General features: G+C 41.9%; 1 protein-coding gene across 1 annotated transcript; it reads left to right on the plus strand.

The window, feature by feature from the left end:
- Positions 1-5141: 5141 nt before the first annotated feature.
- On the plus strand, positions 5142-21958 carry LOC140993488 (cell division control protein 42 homolog). Its single transcript, XM_073462942.1, has 6 exons — positions 5142-5223; positions 8833-8937; positions 15718-15790; positions 16037-16146; positions 16743-16940; positions 18289-21958. The coding sequence occupies exons 2-6, from the start codon at positions 8833-8835 to the stop codon at positions 18376-18378; spliced, it is 576 nt and encodes a 191-aa protein (XP_073319043.1). The 5' UTR covers positions 5142-5223; the 3' UTR covers positions 18379-21958.
- Positions 21959-22034: the final 76 nt, after the last annotated feature.

Raw genomic sequence — 22034 nt, forward strand, 5'->3', positions numbered from 1 at the left:
ACCGCTCGTCTCTCTCCGGTGCTGCAGTGGGGTTCAGCCGATGTATATACAGTTACATAATCCATCCTTCAGCACCACACTCAGACGTGATGATGCTCCACCAGTGTGTGTGTGTGTGTGTGTGTGTGAGCGCTGAAACAATGCAGCAGCAGAAACACATTTAAAAGCAGAGAAGACGCTGTGTTTTAACGTCTGTCTTGTTGGTCCCTTCACCTGTAGTCCATCCAGGTACAAGCTTCAGGGTTCATTTATTTATCATCCTATTCACAAAACTAAAAACAAGCTCGAGTGAAGGTGTCCGACAGCCCGAAGAGGCAAGATGGAAACTAGCATCAAGTCAACAATCAAACGTTAAGGCTGTAGTTTCAACATTTTTTGGAAATACGCTCTTTCAAATAGTGAGATAAGAAGACGGATATCAGTTTCATGTCTGTGTGTTCTGCAGTTGGGCGTGGTTAGCCTAGCTTAGCATAAAGCCTGGAGAAACGTGGGGCTACAGCGAGCCTGGCTCCTAAATATAAACCACCTCTGTAGCTCATCGATCAACACGTCTCCTGCGGTTCATTTGCGAAGAAACGACAAGAAATAAAAGTAAAGATGACAAATTCAGCTGCACACAGTGACTCAGCACAGAGGGGTTGCCAGGTTTTGTATCAGAGCACAAAACCAGCGTTCAGCGACCGTATCGGGTTATAAACACTGAAGCCAGAGACGGAACAAAGAGGTCACCTGATGGGTGTCAAAAACAAACCACACAGGAGCTGCAGCTGCTGCACGTTAGCAAAGTAATATGACAAAATGTAGCCTCACAGAGTGAATCGTAAATGTATTTCTTGCCTCAATCTATATGATGCAAAGTGAGATATTTGTCGCAATGTGATCGCAGCTTTTAGGACCAGTTGTTATTTGGGGAAGTTAAACCACAACCCGTCCACAGTTATGCCGATCTCACCGTGTATGTCATTTTTCTGTTGCCATCTTAACAATAATTATATTAATAAACTTTATTCATATAGCCTCTTTAAAAACAGAGTTTAGAAAGTGATTTGACAATCAAGCAAAAGCAGGAAACTCAGGACGACAGCAACACAGAATAAACACACAACAGTCGAGACAAACACAAGGAAGTTAAAACAAGAACGCAGAACTGAAAATGTAAAAACACAAAAAGTCATTATGAGTCATTACAAGTAAAAGGAATAAAAGAGTACAAAGGTATTAAATCAGTAAAGGATGACTTCACATCAGAGGAATTAAGACCAGATAAAAAGATTATGAGCTGTAAACAAAATAAAATAGATTAAAAATAAATAAAAGCTGTAAAGGACGATAAGAAAAAAGAAAAAAGACGAGGGAGGAATTAAAAACAGATAAATAGACTGAGAGCAGAAAAAGGAATGAAAGATGTCTTCAGATTAAAGAAGGTCTAAAAGTGGGTTTATGAAGTTATTTAAAATGTAGGTCAAAGCAGGTACAAATCAATCTATCTATCTATCTATGTAGGAAGATGGCGTCTGCTGAGAGACGACTGAAAACGGGCCACCAGAACTACTGAAACAAAATGGAAGATGTTAGCAAAGAGCAGAAGCACATCGACGCCGCACGGTCCAATGATCCACAGTTTCATGATCTGTGTTTGGGTCCAAATCCTAAAAACTGCTCATAAACCTGACCCCTAACCCCGGGAACATATAGGACCATGCGTCATGTAGCTAGGAGCTAGCTAGAAAAGGAAGCTAGCTCACTGTAACCCATGGAGAAGTTAGTCAGCGGCTAACATAGGTATGATTATGTGTAACTGTAGGTCAGCGTCAGGAGCAGGTATTTCTCTGCGGCCCCGTCTCATTGGATTACAGTAGTTTTACGTATATAAAGAATACCTGGGCTGAGCGATACGACCTTAAAATAAAAACGTGATATTAAAATAAAATAAAACGTATCCTGATGTTTTTGATTCCCTCAGAAGCACTGGGGCGACAGATACTGATACCACAGCACCACTGTGGGGCTGTAGGTGGAGCACAGCTGTGCCTGTATCATCCTGCACATTCACGGCGTTTGGCAGCTTCAGTAAACTGCGTTTCAGATGAGATTTCTCTTGCCTCCTTTTGTTCGCTGCAGCATCGTGTCGAGCTGCGTCCTCGCTGCTCTAAAAACAGGCTGGTGAAGTTGTTAATGCCGACTGGAGGGTGATACTGATACACATTGACAGGGCAACGGGGTGAAGCCGGTGTGTGTGTGTGTGTGTGTGTGTGTGTGTGTATGTGTGTGTGTGTGTGTGTTCATGTCTCTGCGTGTTACCTTTGTGTACGATAAAATATCTCTGCATGGGCGAGAGTATTATCCTGGTGCACCAGTTCCTGTATTTCTGTGTGTTTGCTGTGCACCTGCTTGTTTCTAGATCAATTTTTACGTGTGTGTGTGTGTGTGTGTGTGTGTGTGTGTGGGTGAGTGTGAGTGTGTGAGATAATCTATAATTAAATTCCTGAGTTTAATGGGATTATCTTTGGGAGACAAGCAGCACAACGTCCTTGACATCCATCCCCCCGGTTAGTCACGGGTGAGCGACTGATAGAGACACACACACATCCAGAGAGAGAGAGAGAGAGAGAGAGGAAGATGAAGAGGAGGGTGAGGGTGAGGGTGAGGGAGAGGAGAGGAGGGGGACCAGGAGAAGAAGAAGAAGAAGAAGAAGAAGAAGAAAGAGCAGCGAGCAGAGATCAAAGTGCGATGAAATGCTTGTGAAGCGGGGGAGCAGGAGAAGCCGTCCGGAGGGGAAGGCTAATGGAGGAAGTGCCACGCATCGTAATTATCTCATTTTCTGCCACGTTACCTCTGAAGGTCGACCGGCCTTCACCTCCAGCACAGAGCGGCCAAAACAAACACGTTCAGCCCCGTTAAAGAGATAATACACACAGGGTCTTTATTATGTAGCCCTCCATAGACCTCCATTGATTTGTTGTGGTTGAGCTCTCCACAGCTGCTCATGAGAAACTCTCACAATATGATGACATCTTTGATCGACTTTTACTTCCAGACAACTTGTTTTGATACAATCCAGACAAAATCCATCAGACGTGTTAGTGTTAAGACCGCTGATAAGACACAGCAAGGTGTGATACTAGACTGTTAATTTCAAAGGCTCGAGTGAAGAAAAGTCTCTGATGAATCAAGAACAAGATACGTTTTAGTTTTGTGACTTAAATCATCTTCTTTCTCCTGGTAGATTGGTGGGTCGTGGTAAATGCAAACACATCATTATGGATCTGAACCTGTCTCCCGCTATACCTTTAATAAAATAACATTTTTAGCGATGCAAACGTGTCCTAAAGCAATACCAGGTGTTCACGCTGTCTAATAAAGATGAGATATAAACTGGCACAAGTTGAGAAAGTCTCCTTTGGTCATCATTTGTCTTCCGTACATCTGAACACAGGAGTGTTTATCAGGTGAGGCCAGTTTTACAACGTACAAGGAACGCAAAACAATGTATTTCATAAAAAATGGAGCGTTGAGGAGTCTCACGGCCCGATGAACCCATCTTTACCTCACATTATGCACCAGTGTAGCCAAAATACTGCTCATTTTGATTTAAATTAACTCAATATATCATCCTTAAAAGCTCCAAGAGCATTTAGTTGCAATTATATGTTGAATGTCAGGACACATTTCAGGCTGAATGAACAGGATACAGTTTATCTTGAATGTAAACAATAATTATTATTATTAATCAAAGGGACGGATCGTGACGTATAGTTGATGTGTACTGAATGTGAGCTGTGTGCAAACATCACAGCTCACCACAGATCCATGTGAGGACGGATGTGGAGTTCACCGAGGACAGAGCTCATACGACAGGAATGCCGTGTCACCGCCCTTAGGTTGTGCTACAGCATCTAAAATGGCTTTGTGCTGTCGGTGATGCAGTGACCCTCACATCACTAACACTCTGCCCTTCACCTCCCTCTGCTGGCCACTGAGGAGCAGACACATGTTTCAGTCTTGAGTCATCCTCGACAGTCCGGATGGTGGTGGAAATACTTTGGATGCCACTTTTTGTTGTTTTGTTGTTCTCATAAATAGCTCGTTAATGTAATATGTTAATAAATTAAAGGTCGGTTTTAATGCAGATAACAGGTCAGATACTCAAAGAAACACAAACGTTTGGTTGAAACTAACGTGAACCTTCATCAAACCTTTAATTGATTAATCTACAGTCAAGTTCAACCTGGAAAACTGTCTTTATGGGCCTGTCTTTGTGTCTTTGAGTCCCAGATTGTTTAGATCGTGTGAAATATCATAGTCTGCTGCAGCATTATGTTTCAAAGAGGAGGCTCATTGGGAACAAACAGCTGTGACTCATCTTCTCAACTCAATGTTCACTTACCAGCTTTTTCCATATCGTACTTCCTTCTTCTGCTTTCTACCTGCTCAGGAACTTGTTTATTACATAAGGGGTTTGTTATTATATTATATTATATTATATTATATTATATTATATTATATTATATTATATTATATTATATTATATTATATATCCATGTCAATAACTGCCAAAAAATACTATATATTAATATTATTTCAGACTTTCACTGGGTTACATTTTTCAACCAACATCAGTCCTGATAATAACGACCAAATATTCATTCATTTTCAGGATTTTAACCCTTTAAATACCAGTTTGTTTACATGATGCCACTGTTTTTGTTTTTGTTTTATTATGAGGCAAAACCCTCTATAGGACACGAGACAAATATAAATTGCCCTGTCTAGTAGAAAATAGTTAAATAAAATTACAAAAACTCATCCAGGGACAGAGAATGAAAGCCTGATAACATGGGATGCATGATTTTATTCTGTAATGACAGTGGGATGAAAAATAGTTTTATTGGCACAGTTTAAGCTGTCTGTAAAAAAAAAAAAGACATAAACAGTTGCGTGAGGGTTAAAATAATCTGACTGTAAGATCTAATAGCATAAACATAAAGTCTGAAATCCTGTAAAACGTTTAAAAAGTGAAAATATTTGTTGTCGGAGTTGAGAAAAATTCGGAAACCGGAAATCACTAAATTATCGCATACATTTACAACAATACATCTAGAGGAACTTGAACACACCCCACGTCATATTTCCGACTTCCGCAGTGGACGAAGGTGGGGAGCACGGGAAGCACCTGAACGCGGCACAACATTACCAACACTCCGGCGGCTGAGAACAGACAAGGTAGTTTCTGTCACCGTGTTTACCTGCGATTTACTGTCGATTAATAGCGAAATACCAGCACGGAAACAGCATTTTACCTTAGAGTGACTCTTTTCATTGTAAAATATGTGACTGTTAGCCGGCTGACGGCTAGCTATGCTAACCGGCAGCTGTCAAAACAAACGATTTCCTTTAGCTAACTTTGCTAGCTCGGCTCTGAAATCTCTGCTAAAGTTTTACCGGTGTGACTGTGTTGGCTTTCAGTTTATCTCTTGGTTTAATACACATCCAGCTCCTAAAAGTGTTGTTTAGTCGTCGTATTCGTTTTAAACTTGTTCAAAATGGGCATTTTTGTTGTGGGTGGGGGTCTGGCGGATGTAACTTCATGCTAGCTACCGACTCGACTTAGCTAACGTTAGCTAGCCTCGCAGGAGCAGCCTAAACTTTTCAGCAAGGAGCTTTAGCTGCTTGTAAATGCTGTCAACAGGTTACAACATCACCCTTTCATAACTTTAGCTCTGCTTAAACAAACTAACTGACGAGCTGGCCCGTGATAAAGACTGTACATAGGTTTTAGCAAAGGTTTTTACCACAGTTTTCTATGCGGAAGTGACTAAAACAGTGTGAATATAATATAATTTGTAGCTCAAAACCTTAGTAGAGTCACATTTAATCCTTCTGTGGTGAGTTAACTGGGAGTTAACTGGGAGCTTTATTGAAGGAAAGATGTTATCTTGTTTACCCTGACAGAAAATTGATTTATTACAGCTTTGATAGTTGATTTCATGTTTGTTTTAGGATGATAAAGCGACCTAAAGGCCGGTGGTTTGCTCTCATTTCACATTATGAAGATTTACTTTCTGTTTACATGATGAATACTTTGAATTTTTTGGGCTGTATGTAAGAATAGCTTCCGGCTGGGATGAGTAGATGACTGATAATTGATTGAACACTAGTATTCTGCGGTTACAGCTTCTTGAACATATTGATTTGCTGTTTTTATTTGCTTTATGTCATCGTGATGTAAATATATTTGGGTTTTAAACAGGTGGTCTGGTCACATGAGGTTTCACAGCCTGCACATGTTCATGTCTTACAGGAGAAATGTGTGTCTCCGTATACATTCATCACAAACTTTAAAATTAACAAAAGAATATTTTAATTATTAAAATAAATCTGCTAATTATTGTCCTGCTCTGGTGATTCAACCGAGCCCAAGTTTAAGACGGTTTCTTCATTGGCCAAACAGTCTGTGTTTTGGGGAACTGGAGGAAATGATGACAAACATTTTTGCACATTAATTAATCGAGAAAACAATCCTCATGTTGAGACACGATATGTTTATATTGATTAACCTGTTAATTCATTTTTTAGTTTAACAGCAAGGTGTTGTGTTCTTAGTATCGTTATGAAGAAGCCTTTTTGTGACGTAACGTTTGCTTTCATTTCTCTCCGGTTTCATAATGAATGCTTTGAATGCTTTTGGCTGTAGGTGAGAATTAATTAGAGCTGAAATGGTTAATCGACTTAGTATTGATTACTCACTAACATCCCCTGGTTACAGCTTCTTAAACATTAATTGCTGTTTTATGTGATTTTAAAGCTTAATATAATTTGGTTTTAAATAAATAGTCTTGTCACAAGAGGGAAATTAGTTTTCACAGCCTGCTCATGTTCACATCTCAATAAAAGTCAAATGAATTCTGTCGTTCGACTAATTAAATCGCACAACTAGATGTGTTATTGACCGTTATATCCAACAACATGACAGACGCTGTGTTTAGACGAGTCGATCAATCATCGGTGTCAAAACCACAGCTCGTCAGTCTTCCTTAAACTTGACACTTGACTGTACTAGACTTTGTTCACCAACGCTCAAGTAAGGTCGAGTTTCTAGGAAGTCGAGTCTCAGAGGAGTCGAGTTCAAGTCACATTTCAATATTTCGTTTTTGTAACTTGTAAGATGAACTTGAGTCAAAGTTTCAAGTCCGCAGCTGCTTTGTTGTGATCAGAAATCTTCTTCCTGTTGTGGTAAACGTACAGACACGACGTTGTGGGTCTAAACGCAGAAAGTTACCCACATTATGAGACACGGCAACAATCAATCTGTTGATTTATGAGCCCAATTTGACATCTACAGATATTCTTGTTTTTCAAAACTCAAAGATACAAATAATAATTAGAGAAAAGCTGCAGATCCTCACATTTGAGAAGCTGAACATGGCAAATATGAGTCATCTTCTCTTGTTGAACGACTTGAAAGGATGATCATATTTGTTGTCTTTAGACAGATCGGTTGATCTCTTCAGCAGTAATCCTCTGGATGAAACCTCACAGAGTTAAATATAAACTGACCCATTCATGAAAATAATCAGCTGCTTCATCTGTGAAGGCCGCTGGTGTCAAAACAGGATCAACTGGATGCAGATAGCAGTGTGTACAAGAAACAGTGGAGCACTGAAAAGACGTTGTTGCTTCTCGACGCTCCATTTTTCCAGAACGATCTGCATGTGAATGTCTCCTGAGGAAGGAATTTCGGAGACATAACTGGTGTCGTGGTCCTCTGCAGATGACCAGTGAACTTGTGCCTGACTCAGCAGAGTTCAGCTGCCGCGGCCAAAAGGCCTAAACAAAGAGGCAGTGATGAAGTGGCGGCCCGTAGCCCTTCTGCCATTGTCCCCCTTAATGAAGTGGCAGCCTGGGTATGCGAGCTGCTCAGCGTCTGGATGGTCACAGGATCTCCAGCACAGTGTGTAGTAAACACGCTGCCTCACACAGCTGCCACTGTGTCTGCTCACCGACGCTCGACCTGTCACCTGATGGATGCAGGCTGCAGGCTGCAGGATGTTCACATGTGGCTCAAACACACAAGACCAGAAAAAGGGCAGAATTTGTATTTGTGTTTACAGGCTGCAGAAACCCTTTTACTACGCAGCTCTGTGTTGAGGATGTAATACGATCTTTAAATGACAGTTATTATCTTTAACACTATTTATATGTACTTTAGTGTTTTATTTTCATTATCAGTTCATCTGAAAGTTATCTTCTTGATTTATAAATCTATTGTTCAGTGCTTAAAGGTGCACTCTGACTGATTTTTATACCTGAACAAACTAAATAAACAAACTGACCTTAAAGGACAACACAATATCATACTGGCGGACCCTGCCACCTTTTTTCCAGCTTCAAACAGTGGTCTGGGGACCTTATTTTCCTCTGAGAACAGCTTGTTTATTCTGTCATTATTCCTGAGTTTTCTTTATTACCTCGTTAATATTGTAAACATTAAAATTCTGGGTTTGAAAAACTACACAGTGCTGCTTTAAGATGTCAGAAAATACAAAAAAAAATTGCTTATCCCTATTGTCAAACAAACAACACGTCAACAAGTCTTCAAATGACATGTTTTGTCCGACAGATATTTACTTTTAAAAAACCTGAAGCATCTTTGTTGGGGCGTTTGCACTAACATGGAACTGGTCCCTTTCCGGTCGGCACTTCGACCCAAAGATTAAAAATGTGAAGGTGTTCCAGTGATCCTGTCGATAACCAACGACGTTCTCCATCTCCCTCACCTCCCTTCTTACTCTGCTTCCTCCTCCTCCTCCTCCTCCTCCTCCTCCTCCTCAGATGCAGACTATAAAGTGTGTGGTGGTGGGTGATGGCGCCGTGGGTAAAACTTGCCTCCTCATCTCGTACACCACCAACAAGTTTCCCTCTGAATACGTCCCCACGGTGAGTAACTGACAACACAAACACTTTCTCCTTCCTGTTCACACAGGAAGTGACACTTGTTTGTTTATAGTTTGTTTGGATTAAAGTGACATGAAAAGACTGTGTAGTTTACATGAGCAGCGATCTGTCACCAAAACTTAGCTTCAAATAAAATGATAGTCTGTTTGAGCTGTTCTTAGTTACAACCTGTTGATAGTAAACACGACACTGTTGTCGTTGATCGGAGTGATTGCAATATATATATCTATATCTTTTATCAAGTTTACCTCAGTAAAAAAAAAATACGACCATACTTCAGACTCCCAGTCAGCGCAAGAGGTCGAATTTCTTACGCTGCTTTTCCACCAACATTAGCGGGTCTACAAGGGTTTTTTAAACGTGGGTCAACCTGCTAAAAATCACCTGTTGGCGTTCACTTTTGCTTTTTCCAGTAGGAGGTCAGAAATGTCTTGAAACAGCATTAGTCGTCTCCGGAGTGCCGTCACTCTTCTGCGTTTTCATTGATGCAAAACAAACCCACGTTGCAGGTCTTGTTAACTTTGGTTGATGCTGGACAGTATTTACCGAGAGGTTTTCAAACGCAGCAGTCAAATGAAATCAGAAGTCAAGTTTGAAACGTTTAAAACAAAAATAATTTCCCACAATGTCGAACTGTTCCTTTAATGTTATATTTTGATCATGTTTCTGAAATGATTCCAGCAGTTTGGAAAACAGAAGTTGTTGGTTGTTTGTTTGTTTGTTTGTTTGTTGGTGATGACGAAGACTCAAAGTATCTGCTGCTCGCTGTTTGGGTGGATTCTTCAGAGTGTGTGTGTGTGTGTGTGTGTGTGTGTGTGTGTGTGTGTGTGTGTGTTGAACAGATGTATACTGTATGTGTGTTGTTGCTCATTTTCCTGTACCTGCAGGTTTGACTATCAGAGTCCGTCTCCTACACTTCCTGTGCGATCAGTCGCTGTTTCAGAGCGTTGTGTCATGCTGAAGCAGCACGGTGTGGAAGTTTCCTCCCAGGTTCTGCAGTGTGATATAAAATGTGATGCTCAACTCCTCAATGATCCTGCACACTCTTGACTTTTTTGGGGGGGTTTTGTGACAGTCGGGAAACGGCTGACTGACGGTTGACTGGCAGGACTGTCCTGCTGGACATACCTTTAAAAAAAAAGCCTAATTGATGGGCAGCCTCGCTGACTGCTGACTGCAGTTTGATGAGTAATTCTCTACTGTTTTCTATCGGTACTCTCTCTGTCCGTCCGTCGCTCGTCAGCACAGTTTGATCAGAGCGTTGCAGAACCAACAGTGCTGACTCAGCTCTATCATCCTCTTCCTGTCTGACTATCTGTCGCTCACACCTCCCCCCCCCCCCCCGCCACGATATTAACCATTTACTATGAAATTATCAGAACTATCTCCCTTTTTCATCACGCATAGATATTTATTACGATGACGTGTTGTTGTAGCTAACCCCGAAGTTAGTGTCACCCTGGTTCCCTCGACAAAAAGCCTCTGGGATTTATGAATTGCAGTTTGGATTATTGCAGAAAAGTTTATGATACTGACACGTCTTGTTCATCGAGATAATCTTCACAGATGAACACCACTTCTGTGATTTTCAAAGCGTAAATTAAATCTCTAGCAGTAAAAAGCTAATGTTCGGCTATAAATAGACGACATCACGGTCACAAGACTTAAACGTCACCACCACTGAGCGTCTTACTACACAATTACTATCCAGGTTTTCTATAAACAAGTTGTAAAGTCAGAGTTAGAATAGTTTGTCGGCCTGTAAAGACGGACTAGTGATTGGATGAGTCTCCGTGTTCGCTGTGATGATGTTTAATCTCCATGACAACCTCTGTAGTCTCATTTAGACACTTGCTAGCAACCGCTAACCGTTTTTTAACACACATACGAGCTTTATAATTTAAACTGTGGGACATTTAATGATGTCGTAGAACAAAACATGTAAATATCTTTAGCCTGTGGTCACCACACACCTTATTTCACACATTTAACTGAAACCATTTTAAAAAACTCAGACTTTGAGTTGTGCACTGATTTCTGGGTTTTAGGACTACAGACTACACAACTCTACACAATGAGAAATATTAAAGGGAGCAATAATATCTCAGAGGGTGAACAAATTTCTATCTGATATACTCAGAAGTAGTTGAGGATATTTTAGTGTTTACGAGTGACGAGCAGATCCACAAACTAAAACTTTCAATTCGTCATATTTCGCACTGGACATTTTGTCTGTTGTTATTTTCATCTGCCGGTCATGTACATGTCATACAGCCACGTACGTAAACGCTGGGCGAGAGCCATTGTTTCTTGTCTGTGTTGGTGTAGATTCATCATCTGCTGTACTTGTGAGTCCCGTCACAAGGCTTTGATCACGCCTCGCTCATTTAACCCCGCCGCAGTTTCATTCACACTCGCTCTCGTCGTGGCTTTCAGTATGAAACGCAGCTTCTGCAGGGTGCGATGTACAACGGCAAACATGCACGAACTTCCTGTTTCATCTTTATCGTGTTGTGCGTCGAGCATTTTCCTGTCAGTCAGCTGAAAATCACCACAATAAGAAATCAGGAGAGAGGAAGTCTCCTGCAGGAAGTAATCTCTCAAGACACACGTCGCCTCGGTTTAATGTCACATCTGTAACTTTTTATCTGGAGTGTCTTGTGTTAGACGGGTCAGTTCAGGCTGAATATGAAACATCTTAATGCAGCATGTGTCGCACAATGACTGAGCAGGATGTAAATCAGTTATGCAGATTGGTAAATTTATTGTAATGCTGAATGACACAAGCAGTAACTGACCACTTCTCCATACAGCCACAGCTCTTCTCCACAGTAACCACTGTGCTGTGATCAGTCTGTTTCCAGCAGCTTCTGTAGTCTGAGCTCTGTCCAAACACATTATCCTCACAAACCTGCATATGCTTTCCTCTGTGTGTGTGTGTGTGTGTGTGTGTGTGTGTGTGTGTGTGTGTGTGTGTGTGTGTGTGTGTCTCTGTGTGTGTGTGTGTGTGTGGTTTGTATTTTATTGAAGTATTTCAGTCTGTCTCCATGGCTCACCCTCCACTCTGCCTCAGCGTATCACACTGTGTTTCAGTCTCAACTTGAATTGACGAGTACGACTTCCTGTGTGTGTGTGTGTGTGTGTGTGTGTGTGTGTGTGACATCCTCAACTGTTTTCTGTCTCTCAGTTCATGAAAAACAAAACAACACAAATTCGATGCAGTAAATTGACTTCATGCTGATAAACTACAATTTAAAAACGGTTAAGCAGCCTCTTCCCCATCGTTAGGGTGTTGTTGTATTATACAACAACAGCTTTACTTAATCCTGGTGCTATTTGCAGATTATTGTTGGACAAGTTCAAATAATATATTCCCCAAAAATAGAGACTACAGAGTTCAACAAAATACCTTCAGTGATTCAGAAATTCAGTTTGTTACAAAGTTCAGTTTCTCAAATCTGTCCCGAGTAAACCCTCCTCACAAGTAAATTAATCAAGGATCTTTGGCAGTGTTATCAGTTCAGTTTTTCCTCTACGAGTGAACCTTCTTCTCATCAATAAAGGATCTCATGGAGGGTATTGTCCATAGAGAGCCGAAGCCACGCCTCTTCCTGTGGACCCCGTGGGACCTTATTTCATAAAAGCTTTGTCTGGTAGTGAATGAAGAGAGACAAATGATTTATTGATCCCGCTTGAATTGTGTCCTGAATCACACAGATGATGTTTGTCAGTTTAAAAGATCATTTTCCAAATCAATAAAGTCTGGTAGTAGTTTTGTGTTAAAGCACTCAGTGAACTACATCGTCTCAGTCAACACACATCACCGACACCAACGTGGAGCCAGCTGGGCTCAGAAAAGGTCGTAAAATAATACGATCCTGTTTGTAGTCATTTTTATCAAACCAAGCACAGATTTGATGGCTGCTTTTAACAGTTGAAGGTTTGATTCCCGGTGCCACAGACGCATTTCAGTCAGTACCATGAAAGTAATCCAGCAGGAGGGATCATACGACGAGCACTTCCAGTCACCTGCTGTGAGCCTGCCTGTTTTAATATAGACCAAACAGACACAGGAGTAAACCCAGCTTGAGTCCATGTTTGTGCTACTTGCTGTAGCTTCCTCTGCTACAGGCTACATCCTCCAGTTTATCTGGAAACCTGTCTGTGCATACGGAGCTTCATTAAAAAACGAAACCGTGTCTGCAGGCTACAGCAGACCGCACGACGTGTCGAAGCCGTGCTGTGCATTCAAGCAGGCGCAGCGACTATAAAACACACCCCGCTTCAGCTCACTTCCACAGTCACAGAGCGGAGTTAGCAGGCATGTCGGGGCCTCGCTGCTTGTTGTTGTACAAGCCTGAAGGTACGAGAGTGATGAAACGGGAGGGAGGAGTGAACCGGAGAGCGTGTGTTCACCTGAACGGCAACAAAACAAAACTCTCTGCGCTCGTTTCTTGCTGGAGAAAAGGTTATGTCACCTCCCTCCACCTACAAATTATATTATATAACAGTAAAGCAACAAGAGTTGGGAGTTTGACAGTTGCTACGGAGACGGCGCCGTCAATAAAACGTGATCGGACTACACCTACACAGACCTGAAGAAGTATCCTGGCTCCAGACCTCTGACTCGCCGCCCACGTCTCTGACTCGCTCAGAGAAGGTCTGATGTTGTTGGTTTGAAACCGATCATATAGTCAGAGCTCTGTTGGCAGGATCACGACGATGTGTCATCGCCCCAACGTAGTAACTGAGAAATGTCAACAGACATGGCAACACGGGTGGATGAGATCCACACAGCTATTACATATAACATGCCAGCAAATGCTCATCACAGTTTCCCAGAGCTCAAAGTGACGTCTCCTCGTTCACTGTAAGAAATGACAAAGAAAAGCAGCAACCTCACATTTAAAAAGCTGAAACAAACAACTGTTTGACATTTTTGGCTTGAAAAATGACTGAAACTATTAATCGATTGTCAGCTGTTGTTCTGGCTCAGTCGGCGAACAACAAAGATAACAGAGCCTAGCAGACGTAAACTCGGTGCTGACAGCGTGCAGGCATTCAGCCTTTTCTTCTGTACAGCGAACGACATCCTCTGTCCCCGATTTGAGTGAGGAAAAACTTACCACATTGAAAAAAACAAACTTTTAACAGGGAAGAAAAAGGTGGAAGAAACCTCAGGAAGAGCCACAGAGGAGGGATCCCTCTACCAGGACGGACAGACAGGAAATAGATGTCGCGTTTACAGAACAGAACAACAAAATCACAGTTTAAAAATGTCAGACCACACAAGATAATTAGCAAGAGAGCGAGTCTCTTCAGTTCCTGAAACACTCTTGAAGAAGATCCAGAGGGAACAAACGACAGTGAAACGAATTGATTGTGATGCTGAGCAGGATGGATGTGTGAATACCTTGTTTGATCAATATCGCTTCCACAAGTCTCTACCAGGTGTTCGTTAGACAAGTTAACTGCTCCAAGTCGTGTCGACTTTAAACACTTGAACACAACATCTGGCTGAATCCAGTAAAATGAAATGATTACAAGGCTACCAAAGAGGCAGATTTGATGTGAAACTTTTCCTACTTTGAAACTTTTTAGTGAAATATTTAAGGTCTGAAAAGTTTGAGTCGAGGTCAGTTGAAGGTTTAGGTCGAGGTCTATATTTCTATTCAGTCTCTCCGTCTTGTGTGATAGGATCGGCCAGACCTTTTTCCCTCGGAGGACCAGAACTGAAACTTAATGGTGACTAAAAACATGCACCTATTGTAGCCTCTTCTGTTGTTAAGATGCTAAATGTTTCTGGGATGTCACGTTCCCTTAATTGTCTTGTTAGGCGCAGTGTCCCTGATGATGACTAATTAGGAAGCCTACTCATTTAAAGAGCATCGACCTCACTAAAAGTTTAACGGCACAAACGGTGAAGCATCTGAAAGAAAAGAAACCTCTGGCAGGACGACTTCTCCCTCCTGTAGGCCGTGGAAAGTCTTGTTTTTTGGGTCTCACTTTGTAAAGAGCTGCGTCAGGCTGTCGGCTGTTAATGAAATTGCTTATGAAATGTGCACAGACGTGGGATGTCTGAGACGTTTTGTAAATGTGTAATCAAAACATTGCTGTAAGCAGATTACTGCCGTGCGTCAGAGTCTTTGTGTGCTGTTGAACTTAACAACCAGCTTCTCCAACACTTCATGTCCTTTCTTGTTTAAGCCCTCCAACCTTCTGACATGTGCAGGGTGAGGGGGGGAAAAAAAAGAAACGTGGCCTGAGTTTTGACCCTGAGAGCCAAATTTAACTAAACTGCGTACTAAAGAAATGCCCACTCCCTCTGCTCAGCGAGAAAACATCGTCCTTAAATCACTGGAAGGGCTGAGATGATGTGAAACCTTTTATTTTGCTCTGGTGTGACTTTCAGACTTTGTCAGCGAGGACATTTTTAGACACAGATTGGAAACCGAAGACGTTTCTGTCTGGTTGTCACTTCTTCAAAGGGCTGTTCGGTGGCAGGATTAGTTTTAAGGTTGCAGGCCAGAGAATGTGCATCGTTAAAGTTCAGGACAAAACGTGAGTGTGTCTCTGTCGGACACTCACCGGCCTCGTAAAGATGAGTTTTAATACTTCCTGTTTTGTTCTAAAGACTGTGTGAGATCATCTGTCCTTCTGACGTTTTTTTTAACTTCCTATTTTCACCTTCCTTTGTGCTCCCTCTCTGCCTCCCCTCCTCACCCCTCTCTCCTCACCCCTCTCTCCTCACCCCTCTCTCAGGTTTTTGATAACTATGCAGTGACAGTGATGATCGGCGGGGAGCCGTACACTCTGGGACTGTTTGACACAGCAGGTAAAAATAGTCTGCATGAAGTCTGTAAAGTACTCTGCAGCTTCATGTTTGTAGTTCCTGGAGCAGCAACAGGACGTTGCTGCTCCAGGAACTACAAACATCACGCTGCAGAGTACTTTACAGCGTCCTGCGTGTCGACTTTCAGAGGACGACTGGCTTTATTTTATCTTTACCTTTTTACATTGTGTAGATAATGTTTGTTGTTTTTTTCTGTTGATCACAGTGTTTGTGTGTCTCCCCCTGCAGGTCAGGAGGACTACGACAGACTGCGACCCCTCAGCTACCCTCAGACCGACGTCTTCCTCGTCTGTTTCTCTGTCGTATCGCCTTCTTCTTTTGAGAACGTCAGAGAGAAGGTGAGTTCAGGGTTTCCAGCTTGAGGTTTAGTTTTGTTTGGCTTTGGTTCAATATATAAAAGCCCAAATTCTCTGATTCCAGCTTCTTAAATGTGAATACTTTCTGGTTTCTTTCCTCCTCCATGACCGTAAACTGGATGTCTTTGGGTCATCTTGGGCTTTGGGAAACACTGATCAACAATTTTTACCATTTTCTAAAATTTAATAGACCAACGATGAATGAATTTATAAGGAAAATAATCTACAGATTAATCGACAATGAAAAAACAGAATAAAATCCCAGATTTAAGAGATCTTTGCAGTTTTTTCCCCCTAAACTTAAAATAAACATCACGATGGAAACTTTCCTATCCTCAACACTCAATTTCCAAGATTTTGGAGGATTTATTTAAGTATTACTGACATATAAAGGGGTCAAACGGGTAAAAAAAAAAAAAAGTGATCCTCCTCAAACAAATGTGAAAACATGCATCGAACACTCAAACTCAGATGTACGACTCATTTGTATTCAACAAAAGTGGATTTAACTGTGACTTTCAGCTGATCGGGTGTTTGTCCCACACTCCTCACTCTTCTCTGGCTGTGCTTCTTCACAGTGGGTGCCGGAGATCACGCACCACTGCCCGCGGACGCCCTTCCTGCTGGTCGGGACTCAGGTGGATCTGAGAGACGACAGCAACACTCTGGAGAAACTGGCCAAGAACAAACAGCGAGCCCTGACCTGTGAGAGCGGAGAGAAACTGGCCCGGGAGCTCAAGGCCGTCAAATATGTGGAGTGTTCAGCTCTGACGCAGGTACGCAGAGAGCAGGAAGTCCCAGGTTTTATAGTGAGGAACAAAAGAAATGTGCTCCGACACTGATGCTGTCACAAGAAATTGTTACACTTTTGTGACATAAATTAGCAGATAAGTCGGATTTAGGAGGCTTGTTTTTACACGTCCAGATGTGGCTGAGTAAGGACACCAGAGGACCGTGATTAAACTGTCATATCTTACATTTTGCTTTGCTCAGTGTCGGGATAAACAGGAAGTGGCCTGGATTCTTCTTCTTTATTAATTTGGAAAAGGATTCTGAAAAATGACTAAAATTAGCTCAGGACATGTGAGGAATAAACGCACGAACACAAAGTGTGTAAGCAGGATGTTTTTGTGTTTTCAGACTCTTTTGAGGATTTGCTGATTTTTTTTTTTTTTCTTTGTCTGACATTGCAGTGAATTTAATATATTTTGGTTTTGAGCTGTTGGATTGGACTCTGGTTTCTGTTTATTGACTGGATGAAATTGGAAATTGCCCCGAAATGCCTAGAGATGCATCGATCGACCGGCCAGGGGCTGGGATTGGCCGGGCAGTGTCGGATATATGCGATTCAGGGGGCCACCAGCCCAAACTGAAGGAAAGAAACTAAATATTTTATGTTATTTACCCAAAATATGAGACGTTCCTCGTGTTGACGACAGGATGTGTTGTGATCTGTTGTTTTCTTTTGGAAAAGTAAAACATTGTAGCCGAGGGTTATAAACTGAACGTTTACTTGCAGGGTAAAGGATCCGTTGTCTGAACCAGAGCAGCAAACTTTTTATCCTGCTCACATGTCAGTTGCAGCGAATTACAGACCGACTCCTGACATGTTTACCTTTCACAATCCCGGTTATACCAGTAAACACTGCCAGAATGTGTCAGTCAGGGTTTTATTACAAACATACAATAGACTTTTCCGTTAAAAGGTTACCAGGCTGTTGTCGCACACAATAGTTGGATACATAAAAAACTTTGCCTCGTCTTCGGGGGTCTTCTGACGTGGTGAAAACGCAGAAAACAACATGCTGAAGGAAGCTTGTAGTTGCTGGGTTCTCTGGGTGGAACCGCAGCTGTAGAGTTAAGAGTTATAATTGTACTTGACACAAAGCCTGTGCAACCAGGACTGGCACAGCTACATACACTCCTCCTGACACATCTGCTCCTTTTTATACTTAATTTTATCATCTTGTCACGGAGGCATGTGACGATCAGTGGCAGTGTGACTCTACTCTCTTATTATTTCTGGTGTTTCTGCTCAGTTTGTTTTTGTTTCTCTAACTGAGCAAACACACCGACTGAAGATGGAAACTCACAGGTTGTTTTCTCTTTGTGTCTCTTCCTCAGAGAGGACTGAAGAACGTGTTTGACGAGGCCATCCTGGCCGCTCTGGAGCCTCCAGACAACAAACCCAAGAAGCGCTGCGTCCTGCTATAGACGACGCCACGAGAGGAAGAGGAGGTGGACGGGAAGAGAGGGCGGGAGTACTGGGAGGAGGGGGGGAGGGCGTGAAGGTGGACGAGTTAGACACATGTTGAAACAGTGCCTTCAGCCGTAGAGACCTAACGTGGGTGTGGTGTTGGAACAGACGGGCTTTATTTTCATCATAGATACGTGTCGATATAATCTGACTAACACATGTGAACAACACTCCTCATTAACCAGGAAACGGGGTTTAAACTGTGGGAGGAGGCCGGTGGAGCAGTCGAGAGGAGGAGGCCTACAGTCACAGCTGAGACAGAAAAGTTTCAATCTTTCTTGCATCAGGAAAATAAAGTCCAGTCAGAAAAAAACTGATGCAACATTAATGACGTTAGCCACAAAAAAAAACAACAAACTCCTCCAGCAAAACTAAAAGTCACAGACGTGAAAACATGACCCAGTTGGTGAGCAGCACTCCCTGCAGCTCTGAGGTTCATCTGGAGTTCAGCAGTCGTGTTTACTCCAGGATTTTGAGTGTTGTTGCTAAAAAAAAATAAAAGCGGTGACTGTAACCGGACTTCATCCGACCACTGGAAAGATTCAGGTGACTCAGCAGAACTGGCAAATTTAGAGCTTCGGTCGAGCTTAACTGACCTTTGTTTTGCAGTCAAGAGGAAATACAAACATACGAACACATACAAACACACAGGCTGTAGTTTAAAGGGACAGTTCACCCCAAAATACAAACATATTTTCTTACCTGTTGTGCTGTTTATCCATGTAGATAGTTTTGGTGTGAGTTGCAGAGATCTGGAGATATCAGCTGCCTTCTCTCGAATATCATGAAACTACATGACGCTCTAGTACATTACGTAAAAAAGTACATTTGAAAACTTAAAAGCAATCCAGAAATCACAACCCGGTTTCTCAAGATAATCCGCAGACCTCGTGGTGCAAAGTTTCATGTCGGAACTATTTTCTTTCTACTGAACTACAGCCACCGTGTGGGATCACTGCACAGAAGAAATCCTGCAGCTACTGCGCGGGATGTAAACATTAATGCCGTCCTCCTTGGCTGAGCTGTACTGTAAGCTAGCTTAGTAAGTTAGCCTCTATGCTGCATTATGCTGAGGAACCAGGTCATGATATCTGGAAAGAGACATTAAAGAGAAAAGTCGACATCTCAACTCTGCAACTCACACCAAAACAATCCTGATGAGTAAACAGCGGGAGAGGGAAATGTGTAGTTTTGATTTTGGGGTAAACTGTCCCTTTAAAAAATGCCAAAATGCATATGTGCAACATAAACAACACGGAAAAAACCACCAAATTTGGACGTAATAAAACATTTCATTGTTATTCTATCTTCGCTAAAGTCTTTTCTCTGCAGTCGCGCTGCTCTTTTTCTCTCTGGACGACACAACACGTCCCGAACGCTCAGACTCTGCTGTCGGTGGCTGAAACTGAAAACTCTTCACTACCATCTAAAATAAAGTGTTGGAGATTTTATCATCAGTAAATCAATTCAACATTCATTTTGAGACGATAACATGCTGGTATCAAACTAACGGACTGTCACAGAGACAAATGGAGGGCTGGGTATCGAATGGCGATACTTTTATGGCTCCGAACTAACTGTCTTGTTACTGTCGAGTATTGAAAAATGTCTCATCATTCTTCATTCGTTTCAGTATCTAAGGAGTTGATCTCATCACCGGCAGCATGCAGCATGCTTGTTGTGCCAAGATCTAAAAGTGCTGTTGATTGGCTACAGAGCTGAGTCTGTCAGATTATCTGCTGATGAAGATGAGTGAAAGCCTGGAATGAAACTTTTCTCCAAAAATAGAAAAACAAACATTGAAATTGAAAGTTAAGATCTCAGTTAAAAGGACATTGATTGAAACTCTGCTGTAGTCCAGTGAAGACTGACAGAAATACTGTTTAAAGTGGCTTCATGTTGCACAAAAACCTTCAGACGCCTTAATTTCACTGCAGCATCGCTGCTCGACTTCACCTGGCTTATTAAACGTTGTGTGTGTTGAATCAAAACCTCCAGCTGCTGCAGTCGTCGACTTTAACTGCCTTAGAATATTTAGTTTTCTTACTCGAGAACGTTGCTGCCTTATCGCTTAAAGCCGGTCTAAGTCTGCATGGTGAAAGGTTTTAGGGTGAAGGCTCGAGTCAAACTGTTGTCACCACGGTGTGTCCAGAGCCGTTGTGTAGAGAGTCGCGACAACTGAAGTTCAAAATGGCGATCGTCACGTGATTCACGGACTATTAACAGGCTCCACCAGCCATCAGTGCTTTAAAAAAAATGGAGTGAACACAGATGACGCGACTCTCTACTCAACTATCCTAAATATGGTCACTTCAGTTCTCAAAATACCAAGATGGCAACGACCGTGACGCTGAAATTAAACCCCTCACTGTGAGTTTAGACAGTCAGGCTAGCTGTTTCCCCCTGTTTCCAGTCTTTATGCTAAGCTAAGCTAACCAGCCGATTGTTCCAGCTTCGTATTCACCCCCGTGTTGACCTTCACAGTTCAACTATTTCATGAAGCGGTCCAGGGATCTGACTCCGTGGCCTCAGTTCCTCCACACAAAGCATCATGTAAACACCAGACCTCAGTGTCTCTCCCTCGTTGAATCAACACTGAGATCCGTGTGGACTAAAACCTTTTATTAAACTGTAAAATGGGATCTAAACTTTGATGACTGCTGCTGTTACAGCAGAGCAAACATTTCACACACGACCTCCTCTTATTGTCCTCTCCTGCGTCTCCTCCGGTCCTGACTGGAACCTCAAGTGCTCGACGGTGTGTTAGCACCTCCTGGAGGCCTTAAAGGGGAATACCGCGCAGTTTAAAGGTTCATTGGTGTTGTTACTGCGGCCAGCAGCAGATTCATTAAAAAGTCTCAACTGAACCCCAGAAATTTGACCTATAATGTCATCTTTAAAACAAAAGAAAATCATGAGGTGTTTGACTCCCCTCTCTTCTTTTTTCCTAAGTTATCTGTAACAAACAATCCCTGAACTTAGTTTCACTGTTTAATGATGATATATGATACATGTGTATAATATTTTATAGTTTCTGAGTGTTTAATACTGATGTTGGACGCAGGAAGAACAATTTAAATCATTAAACTGAAGGTATTCCCCATTAAAATGAACTAAAAATTCCACTTTGCTTATTTTTTTTCCCAGTGTTTTTGGAGATTACAGTTTATTCTGATAATGTATGGATGATTACAAGTATTATATATATTTTCTTTGCTCCCATATTGTTTCCTGGGGAACATTATATTTTAGCAGATTTGTTTTTGGACACTTGAGTTTTTATTTTTCTTTTCTTTTTAGATATTTGTACTATTACTTGACGGTTGAGTGCCAACAGTGTGAGACAGGATCGGCCTCGCTCGGCCGGCTCTGACAAACTTTTACGATCCTCATGATAAGCTTCTAGTGGCAGAAACAAAACAACAACAACACGATAACAGCTGGAGCAATAAATACAGACGTGGACAACTGCTCTGTATCAGAAGATGAATGTTGGAACTGGTGGGTGTTTGGAAAATAATAAAAACAGTACTTGAACGTTGTTTCACTTTGACTTGATTTTATTTTTCTTCCTCTGCTCGGCTCATTCATCCTCCTGTTGTTCTTTATTTTG

The sequence above is a fragment of the Pagrus major genome, chromosome 3, assembly GCF_040436345.1.
Source record: "Pagrus major chromosome 3, Pma_NU_1.0".
NCBI classification, from domain to species: Eukaryota; Metazoa; Chordata; class Actinopteri; order Spariformes; family Sparidae; genus Pagrus; species Pagrus major.

What these genes read in the sequence shown, in the direction of transcription:
- LOC140993488 (XM_073462942.1), top strand. Translation starts at nt 8,833, where the DNA reads ATGCAGACTATAAAGTGTGTGGTGGTGGGTGATGGCGCCGTGGGTAAA. An exon ending in CCTCTGAATACGTCCCCACG is followed by an intron (nt 8,938 to 15,717) that starts GTGAGTAACTGA and finishes CCCCTCTCTCAG; the next exon opens with GTTTTTGATAACTATGCAGT. An exon ending in GGGACTGTTTGACACAGCAG is followed by an intron (nt 15,791 to 16,036) that starts GTAAAAATAGTC and finishes CTCCCCCTGCAG; the next exon opens with GTCAGGAGGACTACGACAGA.